This window comes from Dermacentor variabilis, chromosome 6 (assembly GCF_050947875.1).
Source record: "Dermacentor variabilis isolate Ectoservices chromosome 6, ASM5094787v1, whole genome shotgun sequence".
Lineage (NCBI taxonomy): Eukaryota > Metazoa > Arthropoda > Arachnida > Ixodida > Ixodidae > Dermacentor > Dermacentor variabilis.
The window spans coordinates 125,854,531-125,878,140 of NC_134573.1; the positions used below are offsets into that span (position 1 = coordinate 125,854,531).

The 23,610-nt window shown below is 44.6% G+C and overlaps 1 protein-coding gene across 1 annotated transcript; it reads right to left on the bottom strand.

Moving 5' to 3' along the window:
- Positions 1–3,138: 3,138 nt before the first annotated feature.
- On the bottom strand, positions 3,139–22,728 carry LOC142585167 (transmembrane protein 243-like). The gene is made up of 4 exons (XM_075695707.1): positions 22,264–22,728; positions 21,723–21,773; positions 15,751–15,855; positions 3,139–4,203 (listed from the first exon to the last, which is right to left on the bottom strand). The coding sequence occupies exons 1-4, from the start codon at positions 22,342–22,344 to the stop codon at positions 4,084–4,086; spliced, it is 357 nt and encodes a 118-aa protein (XP_075551822.1). The 5' UTR covers positions 22,345–22,728; the 3' UTR covers positions 3,139–4,083.
- Between the last annotated feature and the right edge of the window lie 882 nt (positions 22,729–23,610).

Here is a 23,610-nt window from a genome sequence, read left to right on the forward strand (position 1 = left end):
CTCGTCGCAAGCCCTGTGGCGGGATCAACAAGTTACTTGGTCACACCGATCGCAACGATCGAAGCGATTTTTGGACGCCAACACCAAAAAGAAAAAAAAAGGACAAGTGAAGGAGGGCAGTCGCAATTGTGCCGAGTTATATCGCGATTTTAGAGCGGTGACTAACTCACATCAGCGTTACGTTGAATCCGCAATCACCGTTAGTTGCCCCGTACAGGTGTGTTTCATGCAATTTTCGGACCCATCAATTACAGATGAGTGCACGCACGCGCACTCCCCAGAGCGACCGCATCCATCCTGCGATAACCGAAACATAATTACGTTGCAGCGTCGTACATGTACGTTTTAGGGGTTTAACATGCTGCTAGTTTTCCCTTGCAACTATACTAACATGTGCGTTATGCCAATCATTCACAAAACATTGTGCATGACCGACTTCCTGTTTCTCGCCGGCGGTTGCTGTATATCAGAGCGCAGCTCTTTAGATGCCCGTTCCAGCGTCGAACGTCGGCGTGCCCCGGCGCAACCGAGCGAACGAGCACAGCTAAATATGAAAGCGAACGCGGAGTGCAGTGGAAGACGAAAGAAGGGAGCGCGAGGAGGAAAGTGGAGGAGAGTATGGCGAGAGCGTGAGGAGGAAAGCAGAGTGCCAGACGAGGCTACGAGATGGCGCCATAGTATTTGTGATCTGATCGTATGCGCGACGCGAATTGTGTAGTACTTTCTGGATGCCGTGCGATTAAACTGAAACCTTCAACGAGTCATGTATAAAAACCGACGTGCTTGACCCGCAAATCATATTTTCGGCCCGATACTTCTCGCCCCTATCGTTGCGCTTCAGTGCTGTTTTGCAACGCTTCGCTCCGTTTGCAACGTGCCGCACGAGACAGATTGTCCGCGCCAGCGAATATATCGCGAAATGGAAACACGTATAGAGCTGCGCTCAAATTTCGCATTAGGGAGTATCGTAATTGTGGGTGAATTTTTATACCGACCATTGCCAGTTGCACTGATGCGCTCAGTACGTATGAAAGCCGACATGCACATACCACCGTGCCCCGCCCACTCTTTAGCGTTCAATCATAAATTGAAGGCGGTCTACTAAAAGCTCGAAGGTGTGCCGATAAGACGGTTGAAGGCCACAATGCTCCGATGGTAGCACTAATAGTCGCTTTTTTTGCAGCGCTGCCTGCGCACCACAGGAGGCCTATCACGCAGTCGTCACCGCATGACAAGCTGTCAACTTTGTCAACTTGCGAGTCCGTGCATGGTTCGTATTCGGAGTCGGACAAGTCACCGCTCTAATCAACAGTTGAAGGCCCTACGCAAGCAGCCATTTCAAGGCAATCACACGGTCGCACTGAAGTAAAAAGCACTTTCATTTGTACTCTATGAGACAAAACAAAGAGGGCAACAGATGAGATACAACAGAGGGCGGAGCTATCCTGGAGAAAGCACACCAACAAAAGGAGCTCCCCCGTCACTGAAAAGGAGGTGCACCGTAGCGAACACAGAAAAAAAAAATCGCATAAATGCCCGACAGATGGCAGAAACAAGCAAGATTGCTTAAAGAGTAGTGGCTTTGCGCTACGGCGCAAACAGATCAACGGTGAATCGCCGTCATAATGGTGTGTACTAAGTCCGGGAGGCATACCTGAAGTCAACTCTCACAGCCGCGTGCTCCACGCGGCGCAACCACGGCCAGGAAGGCGCATGTTCTGCAGCGCGCTAGATAAAACCCAGACTGAGCCAACCCAGAGAGAGAATAAAAGATGATTCTATAAGCATACAACAGATGTCGAAACTACCTCGGAGCTCGCCAACTTCATGTTGCCGCGCACGTTCAAGTGTAGGGAGTGGAGAACGTACCGGTACATCAGTGAACACTGAAAGGCTGAATATGCCTTGTTCCAACCTTCAGACTAGTTTTGGAGAGGCCTCAGAAGACATTTGCTACTTGAAGTGTTCAGTGCTTTAAAGCAGAAAAAACTAAATGCACACATTGCTCATTGCTTGTGCACAGTAAACGTTGATCCCGCTTTAGCAGCTGCCTATTGAAAAAGTAGTACATTTCGCTATCGTTTTGCTTGAATACTCCAAAAATCAGTAGATTCCGAAGGTTTATCAGTGAACCACTAAAACTAAAAAAAAAAGAGAGAGATCAGTAGCTCAGGACACTTTCCAGCCCACCATAGTCGGGAACGGAAGTGATTTCGATGGCATTAGGTAAGGTTCCACTCCCTTGGCGTGGGGGAGTCGATGCAGCCGAATGTCAACTCTGTGAACATGTGCACACACACAGGTAAAAGTAATCACAGCAGAAGGGACGATATATAAAAGGATTGTACAGCCATGAGAGCTATTCAGCCACACACAAGGAATGTTCCGAGCTGAATGGTGGCAGGCGCCTTTGTAGAAAAACTTAAAGTTAAAGCCTTGGGATATGCGCAAAGCACAAGAAACCCCCAGCTCAATTTCGAATTTGTTCACTCTGTCATCTTCAAGTCCAATTTCGTTTTTTTGTTTTCATTTGTTTCCCCTGCTTTCCAAGCAACAATTACATCATGAGTTTCCTGGTCTGTCTATAAATGAAGTTGCAGAGTTTTTGTTATTGCTATAAGTCGCACCTTCTTGGGCTAAGTGCAAAGGCACATCAGTGAATAGGCACTACCCACAGAGCGACTAGCCAGCCAGGCAGGTACATTTGTGATCACAGTCACGCAACTTCTTAAAAACCAGCTGTACAGTGTGTAGGTACAAATAGAAAGTGCACTAAGATTAAAGAACAATGGTATTAGATTTTTTACTACTACACAGTGTGCATTACACCAGCTATCATGTGCTCACATGAACTGATCTGGCACAGTGACATTTTTATCCATGCCCAAAGCATACATTCTTACTTCACTAGTTCAGTGACAATAAGTGGCACTGTTCCTTTTAAATTATGTGTGCATTTGCAGAAATTTAGCTCTTTTTCTAACATCTTATGTGTAATTAGCTATGCAAGAGGCTGCCATGTGAAAATGGACAAATACAACAACAGTGAGGACAATTATGAAAGCATTAAAACTTGCTTCTTCTTCTCTCCTTCAATCATATAAGGCACTATATGACACATTACTCAAACACTCCAAATAAGGTAGCGCCTGTATATCTTTAATTTCCCTCATTAAAACATACATTCCCTACGAACAAATCAAAATTTCAAAACAATCTCTTGCTTGCTCAATGGTGAGGCGAAGCTACCAAAAAGAACAGCAGGAAGTAGCGACACTTGTTACTTCCACCAATACTAGGCACCATGCTATTGTGCAATGACAGTGAGGACAAAAGTGAGCAGCATCATATCAAGATGCCTGGAATGTGATGCTTCATGAGGCGAAACCTAGCACACCCATAATGCAAAAGACGCACAAGAAAAACTTTAAGAAAATGCTGATTTCCTTGAGACCACCGCTTGAATAGACAAAAAAATGACAGCTCATTGCTAATCACACTGTCAGATAAAAGGCACATACAAGTAACTTCTGTTGCGTAAACAGGCCATTCCTGCTGCATAGCAAACACATACAGAAAGCACCACTTGTATAGATTGTGGTTACGTACTGCAACAGTTACTGGGATAGAGACATCTGGAAAGTTGAAAAACAGCAGGCATCCATCAATCAAAGAGGTTCCTCTTGCTTCAGAAAGCCAGAGACAGGAAATATGTGATGGTTTCCTAATCATGCTTGTAAAATGAACAACAGTGCAACATTAGTTTCACGCATGGCACCTCCAAAGTGCACAGGCACCACGTTACATTAACAAAGTATATATGCAACAGAAAATCAGCTATAACAACAAGTGGTGCATGTCATATCACCTGCTAATCAAGAGAAGCTTAATATTTGCCCGTAGTAAACATACATCTATGGCATTTCAGCTAATGAATTAAATACAGTGTCAAATGTAACACTTGGACACAACTCCCACCCCAACCTTCTTTTTCAAAACTGTGAGTGAAACTGGTCTTCAGCAGCTCCTCAAAGATATGCAATGCAGTAAACTGCCTGCTCCAAGTGCATTCTAAAACACCCTCTAACAACCATTAACAAAGTAAGTGATGGCAGATATGCAGAACAGGTGTATAATCATAGTATTAGCATAAATGAGGTATCGAAACTTCGGATCAACTCCGCCTTCTCTGTACCAGTGGATCTGAAAACAAACAAAAAGTAATAATGAATGGATGCCTCAATAAATTTTATTTACTTACAGAATAATGCAAAACTTTACAAAGTGAAAAGCATGAAGTTACCCTTCATGCTTTTCATTTTGTAAAGTGAAAACAAAAGTGAACTTCAAATTACAGTTCTACAAACACAGAAAAGACAAAAGGTGATAAATGCTGTACAAACACTTTCGTTTGACTATAGTATAGTCACAATAACAGTATAAGCACTTTTGCAGTGCTTTTGAAAAATCTTTGGTGGCTATGACATAGTCGGGTAATTTGTCCTAGTCTAACTGTTTGTGGGAAATACCTAAATCTACTGGCAAAACAAGGTGTCAACATGTAGTGTGCTTATGGCATGTTTCATGTCTGAATAAAGTGCTTTTACAATGTAAAGGCACAATTCCTAATTTATTATTGACTAAAGCGAGCAAAAAGGTTAATGAGGCTACTGCACATCTTTCTTGAAGAGATTCATCGATTTCATCTGATTGGCTGGCATCAGATTGGAAAGGGAATCAGTTTGCTTGTATTTAATAAATATGAAGCAAACTCCTCGCCTCTGAATGTTTTCTGTTTGTATGATATTGTTATGAATGTAATAGATTTAATTAAAGGGACACTAAAGGCAGATATTAAGTTGAGCTAAAGAGATAGGTTAGCGCTCGAGAATCTCTAAGGCGTCAATATTATGGCGAACAGAGCCTTAACATTCGAGAAATTGAGGTAAATGCACGAGGTGGTTAGAGACTCCCCCGGGACATTTAAGTACTTGCCGATGATGAAAGTGCTCCTCAGTTAAATTCTGTCAATAGTACTCAACCATTTGCTGCAAAAAACATCCTTGTATTGTATTATAGGAGGAAATAAAATGCTACTTGTCTCATTATATTTCATTTTTTAGTAAAAATAACTCATTGAAATTACCCTTGACATTGACGCGGGCGGTCAAAAGGTTTCGCTCGACTCCGCGCCGCCCATGCTTTCGCGTTTCCCTAGTTACATTAACACGTAGTGCTGCGCTGGTTTTGCTGCCTCGCAAAACTCGCACAAACTGCAATTAACAAAGAATTCAACTTCCATGTGATGTCGCAGGATGCCCAACTGGTCTACGCCACTTGATTGAACAGCAGCGGTAGCGGCAAATCCACTGATTTATCTTGGCTCGGTACCGCAGTCTGTGAGACGCCGTTTTACTCACTGATGGCAGCAAAGGCTGGTGACGGTATATGCAACATCACCACTCCCACGGTTGGGTGGCGGGAGATTTAGATTTCAAAAAAGGCATTTGAACGCTTCAGATGCAATTTTCTTGTAAGCTAACTCTTTTCTTAGCGTGAAACAAGTGTTGCAAGGTTCCTGGAATGGCATTTAAATAATCCACATCGACTTAGTATTTGCCTTTCAGGTCCCTTTAGAGTGCAAAGAGTGGAAAGGGTAGAGAAGACATGGGACGGTGTAATGAGTGAGTGGAGGGCATTGAGGTAGGGGCGTAAAGTCGGCACAGTTGGAAATGCAGTGACGAAACACTGTGGAACAACAGCAGCTCCAAGCGCCGTCGAGTGGCCAACAAACAAGATGTTGGCAGGCCGTGGCATGAGCCGTTGGATGAAGGAGAAAGAATGCCACCAAATCAGTGGTCGGCACGAAACTAGGGGTATGAGGAGAGGAACGAGCAAGAGACTCGAACGCTGCGAGAAGAGATCGCTCGGAGACGAGGGGGGCTCGGTGCTGAGGTCGATTTCGTCGGGTTTCAGACACGAACCCGAGAACCTCAACAGAACCAGAATGACTCTGGCTGTCCCTGGAGAGATCTGCCAAGTGTAAAGCTCGGCTATTCCTAATGCACCTGCTGCTGTTGGGCTTTCTGCTCAGAGTCCTTATCTTGAGCCCCTGTGCGGAGAGAAAAGGTGGCCTGGGGGCAACCAGAGGCCTGGAGTGATGCTAGTGAGAGGTGCCCGGGCAGAACTGCAAGCAAAGGGACCGGTATGGGTGCCACTCAGGCATAGCGGTTACACTCAGACAGCCTTGGACTCTGACAGCCATATACTTGGACTTGGAACTCGGGACTCCGCTGTTGGAGTTTGGCTTTACCTTGCGCCCGCATCCCTCGCCTGCCACTGCTCGCCATACCGCCACCGTCACCAATGCAGGTGCTGTTGCTGTCAACGCACCGCCACCCGAGTATAAGACTTCCAATGACCAAGTTCTTTTTTTTGTTCTCGACAGAGAATGATTTATATTTCCTGCATGAACTAACATGGCAAACTACTTTTTTTTTTTTTTCCTGCACTTTCTGTGTGCTATTTCATATTCTCTTGTTTTCTTCCTGTGGCAATATATTCAGATTGATTTTGGGACTAAAATGGCTCGTGTTTCCTGAACTAAGGCTCTGCCTCAGTTCAACTACTCGCAGTCGAGGAACCTGTCATCACAGATTGCCTGAAACAGCCAATCAACAAAACCTTGCACCGCTCCTTCCTCTTCTATGCTCCTTCGGCACGGTGCTACATTTTGTTCCAGGGCAGATGAAACTCGCCAAGTGAGTCAGAGAGTATGCTGATGGTAGGGTTTCAATCATTCGATGCGCACAAGTTGCATTTTATGTGAACAGTGGTTATGAGCCATCACCTTAGCAATGGCATAGGCCATGTCATCCAAGCACTTGAGAAAGACAAACAGACTGGAGTACTTGGAAAGAATCTCTTCGCAAGGTCCCCTTTTCTGAAGTGGCATCCACAGCCACACAAAGTCGCCTCTGGCAAATTTGACTGGCAGATGCTGCTCCTCGTAGTGAGCCTTAGCTTGAGCATGCAACAAAAGAATTCCAAGTCGAGCAAGCCGATGTGCTTCTTTGGCATGACATCTGTGCGACAGAAGCACCTTAGTTAGGTGACACAGGAAGGATGGTGTTCAGAAAACTCTAAAAACTTTGAAGACAATGAGGGTAGAGCTGAAAGAAAGGCACATATCCTGCGACTTCATGTTTGGCAGTTTTGAAGGCATATTTGATGAAAGGTAACATGGCATCCTGGTTCTTATGATCTGCTGAGACATACATTGAAAGCATGCTGATGAGAGTACGATTGGTGCACTCGTTTAGACCTTTGGGTTGCAGGTGATAAGGCGTGAAATGGCAATATTGAGATCTGCAAAAGAGTATAAACTCTTCCACAACATCGGTGGCGAACTGCCAACAGCAATCATTTATCCCGACACTAGGGGCTCTGTGTCAGAGGATAATTGAATGCAGTATAAACCAGGAGCGATACTGGTGAGAGGCGCCCAGGCAGAACTTTAAGCAAAGGGACCAGTACAGGCACCGCTCAGCTGTAGCAGTCACACCTGGACAGCCTTGGACTCCGACAACAATGGACTTGGACTTGTGACTCTGACTCCGCCTTCCAGAGTTGGCAATCAGCAAAGCTGAGTCAAGCAGTCTAACAAGCTAGCACAAAGAATGATGGTAGGTAAGAACCTTGAAATGGCAGCCATACAAGTCTGAACATGTGGATGGCGAAAACAACAGCAAGACATTCCAGTTTCATGAATGTATAATTGCTCTCTGCTTCCACTAGAGTACGATTTGCGTAAGCAGTGATATGTTGGCATCCATTGTGAAACTGGACGAGCGCAGCACCAATACCCACGCCAGTTGCATCAGTATGCGGTTCCGTGAACACCTCTAGATTGAAATGGCGCAGAAGCAGCCCAAAGGTTAGCAAAAGCTTCAGCTCATCGAAAGCAGTCTCACACTAAGCAGTCATATGTAGGGAGTGTCCTTGCAAAGCAGGTCTGTCAAAGGTTACGCAAGCTCGGCTAAGTCTTTAATAAACCTGCACCAATAGGAACAAAGACTCGAGAAACTTCAAAGGCGTTTCACTGTCTTCAGCTGCTTAACAGCAGAATCTCTTGGGGGGGAGGGGGTCTGATCGTATACCATCCTTGTCGATGAAATATCGTAGCACAAAGGCTTAATATTGACAGAAATGGCACTTTTTTGAGTTTAGAACGAGGCCAGTCTCCCATTTGAGATCGTAGAGAATGGAGTCTATAAATTGCTCAAAGGTTTCTGGGGCACAGCATAAGCCAAACAGCATGACGGTAAACTCAGTCTTTCAGTTGTAACAAAAGCTATCTTTTCTCTGCCAGACGAGTGCATCAGTATCTACCAGCACCTGGACCAGAGGTTAACCAACAAAGAGCATGAGGTGGAGTAAAGGCAGTCAACAGCATCGTCAATGCGTGGTAGGGGATACACGTTTTTCTTTGCAGTCGACACGAAATCTCCAGGAGTTTCTTTTTTTTTTTTTCACTGGTATAACAGGAGCTGCCCAGGGACTGCAAGTAATAACACCTGCCTGCAGCATGCCATCGAACTGTTCAGTGATCAGTGTTCTTTCCATGAGAGATACGCGGTAGAATTTCTGACGTACCGGAGATACTTTCCCTGTGTAGATGCGGTGGTGCATGTGGAATTCCAGCAACAACCAAGAATGCTCATTTTGAACAAGATCAAAGACTGATGTGTGGCAGGCCAATACTTCTTAGAGCATATCTTGCTCAGTTGTTTACCATACGTTGCAAGCCAGCTGAATGATTGGGCATTGGTCAATTTATGTCTGAAGATGCTGCAATCATTCATACATCAATTGTGGCTTGCTCCTCAAATTTCTCATTTAAGGCAAAGCAACAGACTCCATAAAACCATTGACTGTCAACAAGAAAGGACACCTGCCTGGCTCTACAATGCCACTGCAGGATCCTATCCAGATGCGTCAAGAACACAAGGGAACATGGCTGTCTAACCAGGCAGAAACACATCTTGAGACAGCGAAAACATTGGTCTTGTGGGTCTAAAAATCTTCAGTTATGGTGATTGGTAACATGTTCCTTAGTAGAAGCTCTCCAGTCCCACAGTTTGCGTTTGCAATTTTCACATTATATGCCCACGTCGGAACGCAGCTGTGCTGACTAGGAAACAAATAACCTTGCTAGGCACTAGAACACCGCATTTATTAAGCCATGACACTGAGTAAACAAACTGTAGTAGAAGTAACTTTTCTTCAATGGCTACTTTGGAGACTTCCCTTCCTACGGGTGCTGCGCTGACTTCTCATCAAGCATCATCAAGATCAGAGTCTGCTCAGTTACGCCATTGTGCTTGCCCTCGGAGATTTGACTGTGGTGGCATAAATGACAATCTTGCTTTTCTGTTAAGAATTTCTCAGCTATGAGGAAAGCAAAATAAGCAGAACTTAAGATATTTAAACAACAGTATCTTTTGCATGACAACAAACTAAAGACAGACACAGACAGGCATTGCTCGCAGGTTGATTGCGAGCAGCTGGCGCAGCAACTATACAGCGCTAACCAACTAGCAGAGCAACACATTCTTTAGAACTTCAAGAAGCTAAGCTACTCAGTTGCATGGAAGCCATAAAGTGTATGGTGCTGAATTTATAGTCCCTATTGTACTGAAAGCTTGGTGGTATGTATTGTGAGTTAGAGAGATGCAATAAAATTGATATGAAGAGTCAACGTACGGCTCAGAATGGCTGGAGTCGTGCATACCATTTGGCAAAATGTGTTGTCTCCTTGTTAATGCAATTTGGGCACCGACTACAAATTTTAGCACGATGTCCAAGTTTATAATATAGAAGTTAATAACTAGTTAGAATCAGAGCCTGTTTGCAGCTGATTAACTGGCAGCTTAGTGTCACTGAACGACAGTAAAAGCTTGTTCATTCGAATTCCGCGAGGATGCTACAAAAATTCGAATTATACAAAATTCGAACTAATGAAAGTCGGAGAAATATCGCTCGGTTAAGGCGAATATATAGTACGATGTGGCATGAGCACACACACTATGTCATGTTGGCGTGAACAACAACGGCTTTACTTCGAAGCATTGGCGCAGCCAGCGTAAACGTATGCGACCAATGCGGTTCGATGTGCTCGACGTCGAGATAGCTCTTGCTCCACGCGTGCATTCGTCGCGCCTACTGACACGACAGAAAAAAAAGATGTTGCAGTTTCGCCCGAAAAGCGAAGCATCGATTGCGATAGCGAATTAGTAGACAGCTATATGAAGCAAGGATAGTAGTTTTATTGGGAATATAAATTTGTAAACATTCGCTTACTAACTAAATTTACAAGTACGGTGTCACACTTGTAAGGTAAACATGAACACATCTCACTCGACGACCGCAGAAGCTCGCTGAAAAACGCTGGAGTGTAGAATCGCGGCAGTAGCAGTGAGCGAATCGACTTTTGTACAGCTCCTGCTTCAATGCAAACTAAACGTAGAAAGTACATCACGTACGAAGCTACTGGCACTATGCGCACTCTGCAAACATTGCAGATCGCTTTCAAGATATGGCACCCGCATAGCTGCCATGCCGTAAGCAGCAGCGCCCAAAGAAGAATGTCCCCCCTTGCCCTCTCCCTCTACGAGCGATAGAAAATGGTGCGCATCCACCCCTCCTTCCTCGCTCGCACACACAAGAATGAGCCACATTCGCCGGCTCTCCCTCGCACGCTTTCGCTCGCACATACGGCGTGCGGCACACAGTGACAATTTTATTGCCCTTGAGCTACGGAACCTCATGGGAGAGAAGCGACATGCAACAGAGGCGTTGGCGATTTCTAGCCAGGCACAAACGCGTCTCTCTCCAGTAAGGCCTGAACAAAGGGCCGCCGACGGAAAAAGCAAAGCTGCGCGGCCCACGCACGATGTGCTCCCTCGCATTGCCAACGTGCTCCCTCGCACTAGCACTCTCCCCATCCATGATGGCGCGGAGTTCGAATTATCGGTGGCAGTACGGATTTCAGTGTGAATTAGTGGGATGCGTTACATATTGCTTTCAATACATTTCTGGACGGACCGTGGCGGCTACTCCGAATTATCCGAAATTTCGAATTAACGAGTTGTGAATTGACGTGCTTTTACTGTAGTAGATGTCGGTTAGTGTGTAGTAATGTAAAAATGTAAATAAAGTTTTTATATCTCTGCTCCACGCAAAGCTCCCCTCTGATGCCTCCTTGAGGAACCACCGAAAACAGTCCAACTTTTCTATCCTTAAATTTAGCACATTCCGTCTAGCAGGTTTTACAACATGATTGCAGCCATTCCAGGTCACTCTCTAAAACCCCCATTAACTCTGAATGCATTCTCCCCACGCACTTGCAGAAGCCCTCATATTTCAATGGCACTGACTGGGATTGTAAACATCTGATTCATAAATGTCACTTTGGTTCAAACTAACACATTAAAATATAAGCACCAACCCCATTGGCACTGCCACCTGTAGCTTTCGTGTCCAGCCCATCATCTTTTCCAAAGGAAGCAATCTTTATGCTTATAGCTTCTGTTTTATCCACCCATGTCTTAATATCAAAATTGTGAAGTACAGTTGGGTCCACTTAATTTAAGTAAAAATTAATATGATCAGCTTTTCCTCACTCAATTTTTGCAAGAGGCCTATAGTGCACCACCCATTTATGACGACCTGGTCACCATACCAGTTCAGGTACAATGAACATAAATAACCATTGGTGCCAGCACTGTCACAACTATCCATTACGAAGACTCGCAAACATCCCACACTGCCTTCTGAGCCAATTTCAATGTTAAAGGTCACTGGTTACACAAGCTGCACATTTTACTAGCACTAACTGCTTGGTGAAGGACTGTGCATCAGTCCAAACCTGGCTGTTAAAGGCAGCCTTGAATTCATAGAAGCAATCACAGAACTGTGAAATTGTTGAAGGTACTCGGACAAAGTTCACACAGAAAAAGGAAACTAGTACAACGTGCCAAAACATGTACATGGTGCTTGGTTACACAAAGAGAGAACACGGATGGCCTGGGAAACAGTACGAGTGGCCCCATTGAGAACAAGCTATTTAAGTCAACTTCAACATGCTTCTGACATAATGTCGCAACATTCGTTATCTTCACATGTTAAATGCCAAACTTGCAACTTTATGACTACATCAAGATTGCTTTCATTGAGATAGCAATTACATGGACACTCGAGGCAAACTTTTTGCCACTGTTAGTGTCATGTTTTATTAACTGCGATAAGATCCTATGTGCCCTGCGAGCTATATGCTACGGGTACGGGGCAAAGCGTGCCACGGGCCGAGAAGGGCAGTGGCTTGATGCGCGTCCGACATCAGAGGTCATGTAATAGAGAGCACATCCCCTGCAGCTCTGGCAGCACGTGGCTGTCTGCACAGCTGAGCTCATACATCGCCCGTGCCCAATCTTGAAGGTAATCGTTGGCAGGTGCAAATGCTGGGCAAGCTGAGACAGCTAGTGGCTGCATATGCACTGTCTTTTCACATTCCTAGTGCTGGAGGTAATGCAATCTCAGGTTTCTCGGATACGTTGAAGCAAAAGGTAGTGGAAGCGTTCGCTCCCCTCTATTTGCGCTCTTCATCATGCCAGCATTGTGAAAGCGAGTGTTAGAGATCATCAAGCAAAATCTGTTCCTTCATGCTTGCCTGTGTGCGAGTGATATCACGCTTGTTAATATATTAATAAGCATACGTTTACTGCAATTTATACAGCTGAAAAAACTACAAACCTTCCTTTGTATAGTTTCTAAGTTTTCCAATCGCAAACACTTTTTGTGCCACAAAGCAGTGCACTGTAAGAGGGCACAACTGCATTCCAATCATCTACTTTATAGGTAATTTAAAGGGATACTAAAGGTTAATATTAAGTCAACATGGACTGTTGAAATACCATCCCAGAAACCTCGAAACGCTTGTTTCGTGCGAAGAAGAGATTTATTTTAAGAAAAGATGCATTCTGAAGCGTCCGCGTACCTCTAGCGCAGTTTAAATCACCCGCCCTCCGATCGAGGAGTATTGACGTCATGGTCTCACAGTGACGTTGCACCGTCGGTGAGTAAAGCGGCTCCCGCGGTCGGCGCTATGGCTTTTCTGCACAAAACGCGAACGCGCGGCCAGAAAGAGCCAAGACAGAGTCGACAGCAGCGCAAAAACGGAACTGCGGTGGCTAGCGGAAAGGAAAGTGCACGACAATAAGCTGGTTCTTTATTTTATGACGCCAACTTCGACGCTCGTTGGAATGGATGACCCTGACAACGACACATTAGCTCGCGATGCTGGGCTCGAGTTCAGCGATTTAAGCACTGATGAACGTGACCTGCTTTTGAGGGCTTGCGCTGCCGGCGTCGTTGCATACTACTACGACGACGGCCTGCTTTGAAAGGCACTTCACGCGACTTCAGTAAGTCGGCGTTGAACTCGTAATCTTCTGGACGAAAGTGCAGCGAGCACACTACGTGATTTTTTGGCTCTTTGCCAGTCCGCTGTGGCAGAAGTACGCCACTTAACCACTTCGAACGGAGAGATTTACTCGTTGGCACACGGTGATATGTAACGTTGGATTCGCAGCTGCAACTGCCCTTGGCCAAGTTCCGCGGACCGTTCGCGCATGCCACGACATCACATCGACGTGGCATTCTCGCTGCTTGTTCCAAATGCAAGTTTCGCGAGCAAGCAGGACAACCGCAGCATGACGCGAAAAGGAAACAACTGAAACTCCAAAGTGCGCGCGGCACAAAGTCCAGCGCGCAGAGTCGAGCGAAAACGAAACCTTTCGATCACTCATACTACTCAAGGGTAACGTCAAAATGTTATTTTTTCTTAGAATCGAATACAAGTAGACAAGTAGCATTTTCTTCAGTCTTATAATCTAATGAAATGATCTTTTTAATACGAGTAGTTGAGTACTAGTGACATAAATTATGATGAGGAGTGCTTTCGTCATCGGGCTAGTACCGGAATGTCGCTGGGGGGTCTAAAATCGTGTCATGCATTTACCTCAATTTCTCGGTTACTAACGCTCTGTTCGCGATTATATTGACGCCTTAGACGTTCTAGAGCATTGCTTTATCACTTTAACTTGACTTTCTGGTAACCTTTAGTATCCCTTTAAGAGTGTGGTTTAAAAATTATGGGGTTTTACGTGCCAAAACCACTTTCTGATTATGAGGCACGCCGTAGTGGAGGACTCTGGAAATTTCGGCCACCTGGGGTTCTTTAACATGCACCTAGATCCAAGTACACGGGTGTTTTCGCATTTCGCCCCCATCGAAATGCGGCCACCATGGCTGGGATTCGATCCCGCGACCTCGTGCTCAGCAGCCCAACACCATAGCCACTGAGCAACCACAGCGGGTAAGAGTGTGGTTTGTACAAAAATAATGTTGGAAGAGGTTTGCAGGAGAGTATGCGACATTTATCCTATTTTGCTGTGACACTCATCCTTTTAGGTGCTGGCTCAAAGTTAAGTCTAGCATGTAACACATAACAGGGCAGCGTGAAAAAAAACAAAGACAAAGAAAGGTACATGCACTGGACAAGGCGCACACAGTACCTTTCTTCGTCCTTGTTTTTACTCGCTGCCCTGTTGTGTGTTCAAGAGTGCACCAACTAGCCCAAACAAGAGCTCTAGCATGCAACATTTTACCGGGCTAGTTGGCAGGACACTCCCAGTATAAGCAGCTCAAGTGGTCAAGGACCTAAGAAGGAGATGGGATCTAGCACAGTAATAAATAGTAATACGATAATAAATGTAATAAAGTTGCAGTTGTTAGCACTATGTCTCGCCCCAATCACACCTGGGTTCTCATCTGCTCGCACTGATCGTACTTTACCATCATGTCCAATGGAATACCTCAACCACTCGGCCACCATTGTGAGTAATGATTCTATCACTGTTTTGGCCAGACCTTGACATAACAAGTATAATAATATTGCATATAACGATGTAAAAGTAAAATTTGGTTCGTCATGCTGTATTTTGATTAATCTTCTACGGCTATAATGCAACCAATAAAGTTATCCCCGATGTTATCGATTACAGCAAAACATATTTTTGTTTGTACAAGGCTCAACACTCTTAAAGATGTTTGCACCCTTTGAGGATTATTCTGTTCCACAAGAATAATCGTCACCTGCCTGGCTTGCGTTTCCTTTCTTGAAAACTCAGCACTCATTACTTTCCTGTTGAGAATGCTGTGTTACGCTGATAATGCCATGCCATTCATGAATTGGAAGTACCGGGCTCGCAGCGTTAAAGAAAGGAAATGCGGGCAAGACAGATGACGATTATTGTTGTGGGACAAGATAAGCCACAAAGAGTGTGCATTTTTCTAATAGTGAAGGCACTACGCATGAGAGCAACAAAAAGCCAACATGTCTACAAAAGTGTTCCTCTGTATGTCTAAGTCATTAGCAGAAAAAAGTGTGTGCTTTGGTCACTGGTGCCACCAATGAAAAGCATACAGCACTCATTTCGGGCAAGAGACTGGCTTAGCCTGGCAAAGTGTGCATGATTGTTGCACAGCCCCAACTGTTGGTGCCAATTCGTAAACGGAATGTTGAATATAAAGAAAAAAATTTTGCTCCCAATGCAACGTGACTATATCGATGTTTGTACTGCCACTTAACTACATAAGCATACAACATTTTAAAAATGAATGACTTACCAGCATAGCATGGGCAAAACAAAGGCAAAGGATGCAAAGTGCATAATAGATGTGCCTTCCACATGGTGGGCGGACAGAGTAAAAGAACGCAAGAATAAATGTGATCTGAAATGAAAAGATGGATACCTTATGCAATAAACCCTTTTCCAAACTTGCAAGCATGTTTCCCTGCATTGCTTATTTTACCAACTAATGGCAGCGCCAATCACAGTTCAAATGAGGACAAAGTGGTAGCTGCACATGCTGAAGTTTGTTTCTTGTGTACGGTTTCATCATGAGAGCTGCACCTACATTTTTTTATGTGATAAGAGGAGCAAACTGCATCTATGTGTGAATAGCAAAAAATTACTATTGGCATTAGCTGGGCGAATTGCCTTACTGGAAAGCTAGTTTTACAATTATGAAAAAGGTCTATTAAGAACCAATGACTGCTGTAAAGCTAAGCAATATAGACTGGTTCTCAGCCACATTGAATGCCCCAAAGATGCTCAAGTAGCACCCAAAACAGAAGTTCAGATGTTATGTGCTGTTTAATGGCACAAGAGCCAGAGATGGCCAAAAAGAGACAAATACAGTTAAACCTCGATATAACGAACTTCAATATAACAAAAATCTATATAACGAAGTATTTTACTTTTCATAACCTCTTGTCCATTTAACATTATGTATTTAGAATTTCAATTAATGAAGTGTGTTTGTATGCTATTTCAATATAACGAAATTTTATTGCCGCCGCAAATGAGTGCCGTGACAACAAATTGAAACTTCCGCGGATGCAGATGGTCAAATGATTGAATTACAAGCGGCTGCTTGCAAACGCAGCTCTCAAATCACGTGCCGCACGACAAGGGCCACCGCCGAAGTGGAGCCGCATCACGTTCCGTATAAAGTCCAAGTGCGGTAAGATCCTATCGCGCCTCACGCACTGTGTGCTTTAGGTGCGAGTGTACGAGGATGAGACAGGAAAGATGGTGGCTGCACGAGTGCCGCCTTCCCGTGCAAGGGGAGCGAGCTCTCGCTAATGCGATCAAGCGCACGGGATGGGGCGGGGGGGGGGGGGCGAGGAAGAGGGGGGGGTAAGTTTGCGCACGTCTTGATTTGTGGGGCGCGTCTCGGCCGTGGCGGAGCGCATACGGAGCCGCGCACACTTCTTTAGAGGTAATCTGCCGCGTGTGCAAAGAGTGGGCGTGCCGACACGGCATGGCATCATGTAAGCCGTCTTCCGGCGCCTTCGGTATTGGAGATGGCATAATCTCGAATTTCGGTGACCTGTTGTAGTTGTAGTTGCGGTTATTGTAGCGAGAGACACACGAAGCATTCGCTCCCAGCTGCCCGCGCTTTTCCCGATAGCGTCGTCGCAGTGTGAGCGACGCTACCAGCCGCACGGGCACAGTGCACGCGAAAGTGTGGCTGGCTTCGCTTAATTAATACCACCGAGTTGAAGATATCGTTGACTTGGCATGAAACAGTATCATTCGTCACTGACTCCCAAATTCCTCAAAATGTTTTCTCATCAATGAATGAATAGAATTTATTGATAGGAAAGACAGAGAGGTCGACCTGAGCTAGTGCGCTCTAGTCTGCTACTCTGCACTGGGGAAGAGGGAAGGGCAGTGAAAGTATTGGAATGGATGATGATGATAAGAGAAGTGGTGAGTGCTTATGTACATGAGACAGTTGCCTCGCTAGAGCCGCTCGTCGAGCTTGGTGTCCTGCAGGAACTCATCAAAATGATGATAAGAGAAGTGGTGAGTGCTTATGTACATGAGACAGTTGCCTCGCTAGAGCCGCTCGTCGAGCTTGGTGTCCTGCAGGAACTCATCAAAATTTGCTTTTTTCGACTGCCCGATAATTCGCAAGATTTTGCTGCCCGATCGATTGTAAGAAAAAGACCAATCGGCGACTGCACTTATTTGCATGAAAGGTCAAATTTCAATAATACGAAATTTCTGTATAACGAAGCAAATTGCCGATTTTACCGATTTCGTTATATCAAGGTTTAACTGTGTACAGAAGTTCTCTAAAGTGAACTGTACCGCGAGTAGAAAGTTATTGAAAGAGTTAATTAGTGAAGTACACTTAAACAATGGCCCTGTTAAAGACAACCACACATTTGTGATGCTTGCTGCTGAGCATACTGTGTTACTGGAAAAACCTTGTTCTTGTGTTTGCTTAAACACATGGGGCAGATGGCAGAAACCATTTTGAAACACGGTAGACTTTATGCATTGTTAGTACATGCATGCAAGTGACAGCAAGTTGCTACCAGAGTAAGTTGGTTGATTGATTCATTCATTCATGGGGTTTAATGTCCCAATGCAACCTTAGGGCTATGAGATACATCGTAGGGAGGGGGCCTCTCATTAATTTTGAACACATGAGATTCTAGGGGTACGACATCTACAACTTGTGATCATTTTGTGTGAAATAAAGATCCAACCATTGTAAATCTTAGAAAAGATTACTGGCCATTTTAAGAGCACCCTAATTAATTCATTTTAACATTTGTTTCTATCAATCACTTTGGTTTTGGCTGCCCAGGAAGATTATCTGTCATGACATCATGGTACAATGGTTTTCGCTTCATTCCTACGATCGCGGTAGCTGCCACACAAAAGTGCAGCCTGATGAAACACACACAATATTGTCGTCATTACTTGTTTTTTGTGAGCAAAGCCATAATCTTGCCTTGTTACTACACGACATCACCAAAATTTGCTCTGTATAATGAGGTCACAATAATGTCGACGACTCTAGGTATGGCACTTCGAGACTAGCTTGAGTACTGATTTAAAATACCTTACAAATGTTTCCCGACCTTCATGCTTGACAAGTACCATTCTTCTAGGTTTCGCACAAAGTAACATGGGGTACAGTTCGTGCAACACTGAAAATATGTGCCAGCACTCCTTTAAGGTGTGCCTAAATCTAAGCACATTAGTGTTTTTGCATTCTGCTTTCACAGGAATGTGGCCGTTGCTTCCGGGAATCAAATTCATAACCTTATGCTCGCCAACAGAATGACATGGTTATGCACAGCATGTTTCCAAGCAACAAAGGAGGGACACCTGTGCAAAGCTATTAACCTTTGCCCCTTGACAACTAACTGCACAACAATTTACTGCAAGTTGTGCAAACTATTTTGACTTTCAGTAAAATCAGCCATACTTAGAATACTTTACGCAAGCTGTTCCTGATATAGCAGCGTGATTCATAAAGCTAAAACACTCCATGTCCCATGCTAGTTTAATTAACCGGGATTTAATGTGTCAAAACCACTGCAGTGATGCCCTTGGGCCCAGAAAGACTAAGTCTCTACAGCAGCAGCAGCACTAAAGCAGACTAGCTTTTGCCCAGACAATATTAATGTGCACTGAGCCTCGTCTCTACACCATGATCTATGAGGCACGCTATTGTAGGAAATTTCAGACTAATTTTGAACACCTGGTGCTCTTTAACACATAACTAAATCTAAGCACACAAGCATTTTGGCATTTCACCCTCACTGAAATGCGGCCGCCGCAGCCATAATCAAACCTGTGACTTCCAGCTCAGCAGCGCAATGCTACAGCCACTAAGCTACCGCAGCTGGTCAGTTCAACAATTAACTGCATAGCTGTGGTCATCTCCTACACACCATTAATTACTTTTTTTCTTCCGTTACTCCTTGTTGAGCACATGCACACTGCCATAGGTGAAGATTTATGTTGTGTGCGTTTCTTGACTTATTACGCAAAACAGGCCTTTTGGACAAGACTACATGATTAATCCTTGCGTGAAATGCAGTCATGCCACGCCACATTACCAGTCTTGCCACACATGTTTGAAACAAAACTTGCAAGCAGCAGGCACTGTTCTTACCCCACTGACTACTGAAATGTGTACTCAAAAGGCCTTCATGTCTTAACTCTCTCTCTCTTTTTTTTTTCAGCAGCAAATTTTAACATGGTTTCATGTTTTTCCATACATGTTACATGTACAGTGTAGACCATTATCAAGCACAGAATGGGTTCTGGGCTTTTATGTGCCAAAACAAGAATAAGATCATGAGGCGCCCTGTAGTGGAAACTCCAGATTAGTTTTGACAACTGGGGTTCTCTAACTTGCAACTAAATGTAAGTACAAACTAACATTTTTGCATTTCACCCTCATTGAAATGCTGCCACTCTGGCTAGGACCAAATTCACCACCTCGAGCTCAAAAGTGCAAAAACAATGTGCAGCGGCAAGGCACCAGTTACCACGTCAAGTCCGTTGTGACTGCGGCAGGTCATGACAAGGGCACAAGACATGAGTGAATTTCCTTTTGTGACAAGACAGAAGCACCTAACTTTCTGACAGGCAACTTGCACTTGCAGTGGTTGCACCTTACACAAAAGGCCACTAACCTACACACTTGCACTGTGACAGTACTGAATATTGTGTAAATAGGAGTGCAAGTTACTATACACGACTTTACCGGGTAAACTACCAGCACATTCGCACTCAAATTTTGTACAGGGGTTAGCATGCTGTGGTGGATGCATCTTAATACCATACCTCCGTCATTTACGACAAGGTACAGCAGAAAGCACAGAATTTGCGGGAACTGTGGCACCATGTGTCAACTGCAACGGTGAAATAAGATGCACATCCCATTTTGTCTGTAGCATATGATTTATTTTAGCTTGTAGTAAGGCGCTCGTAGGCTTTAAAAGCCTACGAGTGCAGATTCAACAGAAATGCATTTTCTTTTTCTTAACATACAACATGCTCACACATATTCTGGTTTGCAATTGACTACAAATGGCGTTGTATTCCACCGTCATATAATGTAACCTTCCCATTCAGCTTAATATGTACAGCTCACCAGGTTTTCATTAATATCACGCGGACGCCCAATGAAATTACGAACTATGTTGCAGAAACTTTGTCGAGCTGAATGGTATAGCCTAGCTGACGACGCTCACACAAGAGGATGCTATGCATGCATGTGCTTACCCTTGCTACTTTCACAGGGGTACTCCATGACATGAAACCGATTGTCATGTCGAATGATGCTCCCATGAAATTATTAAAACATGCATAACTGCACAAACGGTGAAAGTCCATGCATGTGCAAAGTTACTGTTGATTTTCTGTGCTCAACTGAAAAACCATGTAAAGCCTTTCAATCATATGTGGACTTATACCCGTGTCACATGGGCCCACTTGGAAGGGCTCCCAGTCAACGGCCTTCGAAATGCTACAACTCTATCGACTCAAAGGAGTGGTGGCGCTGCTATGCATCACTTTTGAAAGACCATTCTGTGGCTCAGGCGTTTCTCACAAAAATTGAGTGGTTCTGAAGATGTTTATTTTAATTTTCATGTCCTTCCAAAAGTTGAATATTAAATCCACTTAAACGCACACAAAATTCAATTAGAAAAAATACTTTACTAAATGATTAATAACACTCATATATACTACATTTTAGAGTATTTTGGGTTCATTTTTTTCTTTCTAATTGTGAGTATGTGCACACTGTCAACGAGAGGGCATGTTCACGCTGTTCTCGCTCCCATTGCTCTATCGGTTGGAAGGCCTTCCAAACGCTTGTGTGAGACGGGTATAACTTGCATGATTCTAAAAAGTGTAATGGAACTTATGAGCAAAGTTCATTCACCACCAGTATTGAATCTTCCAAGCTACATAGCATGCAATTAAGGTGGAGTGCTATGTAATATTGACAGTTTGTAGCTTTGCTGAATACTGAACAATGTGTGTTGCTTCTACTGACACTTGGTGCCCCAATTGAGAGAAATGAATTTTGGACAGCACAGTATGGGTAATTGACCACGCTTTTTTGTTGTTTAGCGCAATTTCGAGCCATACTCTGCTACAGCAACTACAACAGTGAACTAAAGAAAAATGGAAATACGATTTTTTTTTATTATTCAAGCTCATCAGAACACATACACAGGGAAAAATATCTTAGACGTAGAACTTACTCACCAAAACAAAAACTACAGTCACAGCTCCTATAAGCAGATGCAGGATTCGTTCCTGCAACGAGAAATGGGACGACGGCAATAGTTATCGCTTAAACGTTCTCGTTTATAAAAGCAAACGCGAAACCACTGGCACTGATCGCAAATCACAAATTTCTGGCAGGAAACGTCCCTTGCTGCTCGTCGGCAAAGTATGCCTCGATGCAACGCTCAAGCGGCACAATGATAGCAAAGAAAGAAAGCGACAACCACTACGCTATACGATCAACGAAACACATGTGCCAACAGCAGAACACAATCAAATGCTTAACGCCACGTTTGTCCGTGAGCGTGCACTCTCGTTTTCTTGCAGTTAGCCAATTCCACAAAATGCGACAACGGGCGCGCGCACTCCGCAATCAAAAGCTCGGCGAATGCAAACGCCAACGAGGAAACTTTTCAGGGACGTATATGGCAGCGCTACCACGAAAGACACATTTGAAACACGGCGCCTAGAACAGCGGCAACGATTCAGCCGCAGAGAGAAGAGATCCAGCACACTTTACCCGCGTGTTGTTGTCGTCGAACAGCGGCCTGTCGACGGGCCCGCCAAAGAGTGGCCGATATTCGGTTGACCTCAAGTCCATAGCTGCCCCGTCACATCACTCACGAAGCAGCAAATAAGCCGATCTCTGGTCAGTCATGTGCCATCGGTGGGCAGGGCAGCTGTACTGCTACGCTCGATTACGTTGTGTCTCCGCTAGAATCAAGGGCCACGCCGACTCAACGCGGCGTGTGCTTCCCCCAGCAGCTGCGTCAGCAGGTGTCACGGCACGGCACGGGGTTTTTTGGTATCAGTTCGAGGATGGCAAACTGAACAGTACCGGACTTCACTGATTGATTATTCCCTCGTTAACAGTGAAAGCTCACCGCTGACAACGCAGGACAAACACCCAAAACACCGCCTCTGCATCCGAATGAGGGGAAAGTGGGGAAAGGTAAACAGGTAAACGCCTCCATCGTGCTGCTGGAGTGTCGAGTGTAGCGCCTCCTTGAAGTAGAGTAGTTTTTAGCGCTTCCACTAACCTCCTGCCTTTGTATAGTTTGGTTTGGTTTTCCTTTTATGACGATTAATTTTCATAACTTCTTGCTTGTTTTCTTTCTTTTGTTCTTGCTTGCACCAGTAGATATAGTCCAGCTGCTGAATGCCACCGATGCCGTTGACGGATACCACCCTTCCGAGAAGGCCACCACTTGCCGCGTCTTTTGAATAAGACGAATCATTGCACCATTGAAGTGTGGACAAACCGCATTACATGTTTGTAGGTGCGCACGAGCCACAAAGTAATCAGAAGCGCCACTTTGCCATTCCACAAATGCATGTTGCTTATTTTAATGGCGCGGTCCGAAGCTCTGCAGTGCAAGCACGCTTTGAATATTCATACAACCGGGTTATCTTTTTTTTTTTTTTTTAAGCTATGTTGCGCGGACCCCGACGACCAGAGATAGCTCGAAAAAGGGGTAAGGCACGGACACGCCTCTACAGGCACGCCAAGCTAGTGTACAGTCTATCTTTTAAAATGGGAGATTTGTGTATCCCTGGTGGTCTGAAGATTAAAAGCAGTGCTAGCATCTGCAGTTTATTTTTCCTTATTTAAACTATTTTAAATCTAAACGCCGTGATTAAGCATCTATGTCCTGCATACTTGGTGTGCCAGTTCGTGCGATGCATTCCCAAATGCCGAGGTAGAAACATTAGCATTGCAGCATAAGGTTGCCCTGATCAACCTGGTAAAAGTTTCGTTATTTAAATATTTTAAATTAATTTCCTTTCACTGGTCATTTTCTTACCCCACTCCTTCAGGAATCACTGGCACTAGCTCATGCAGCGAGGCTGAACTGCAAGTGTTAGA

Coding starts and splice junctions, on each gene's coding strand:
- LOC142585167 (XM_075695707.1), bottom strand. CDS start 22,344: ATGGACTTGAGGTCAACCGAATATCGGCCACTCTTTGGCGGGCCCGTC. Junction 15,856..21,722: donor TGACTGTAGTTTTTGTTTTG/GTGAGTAAGTTC, acceptor TTTTCATTTCAG/ATCACATTTATTCTTGCGTT. Junction 4,204..15,750: donor GTTTTGCCCATGCTATGCTG/GTAAGTCATTCA, acceptor GTTTGTTTTCAG/ATCCACTGGTACAGAGAAGG.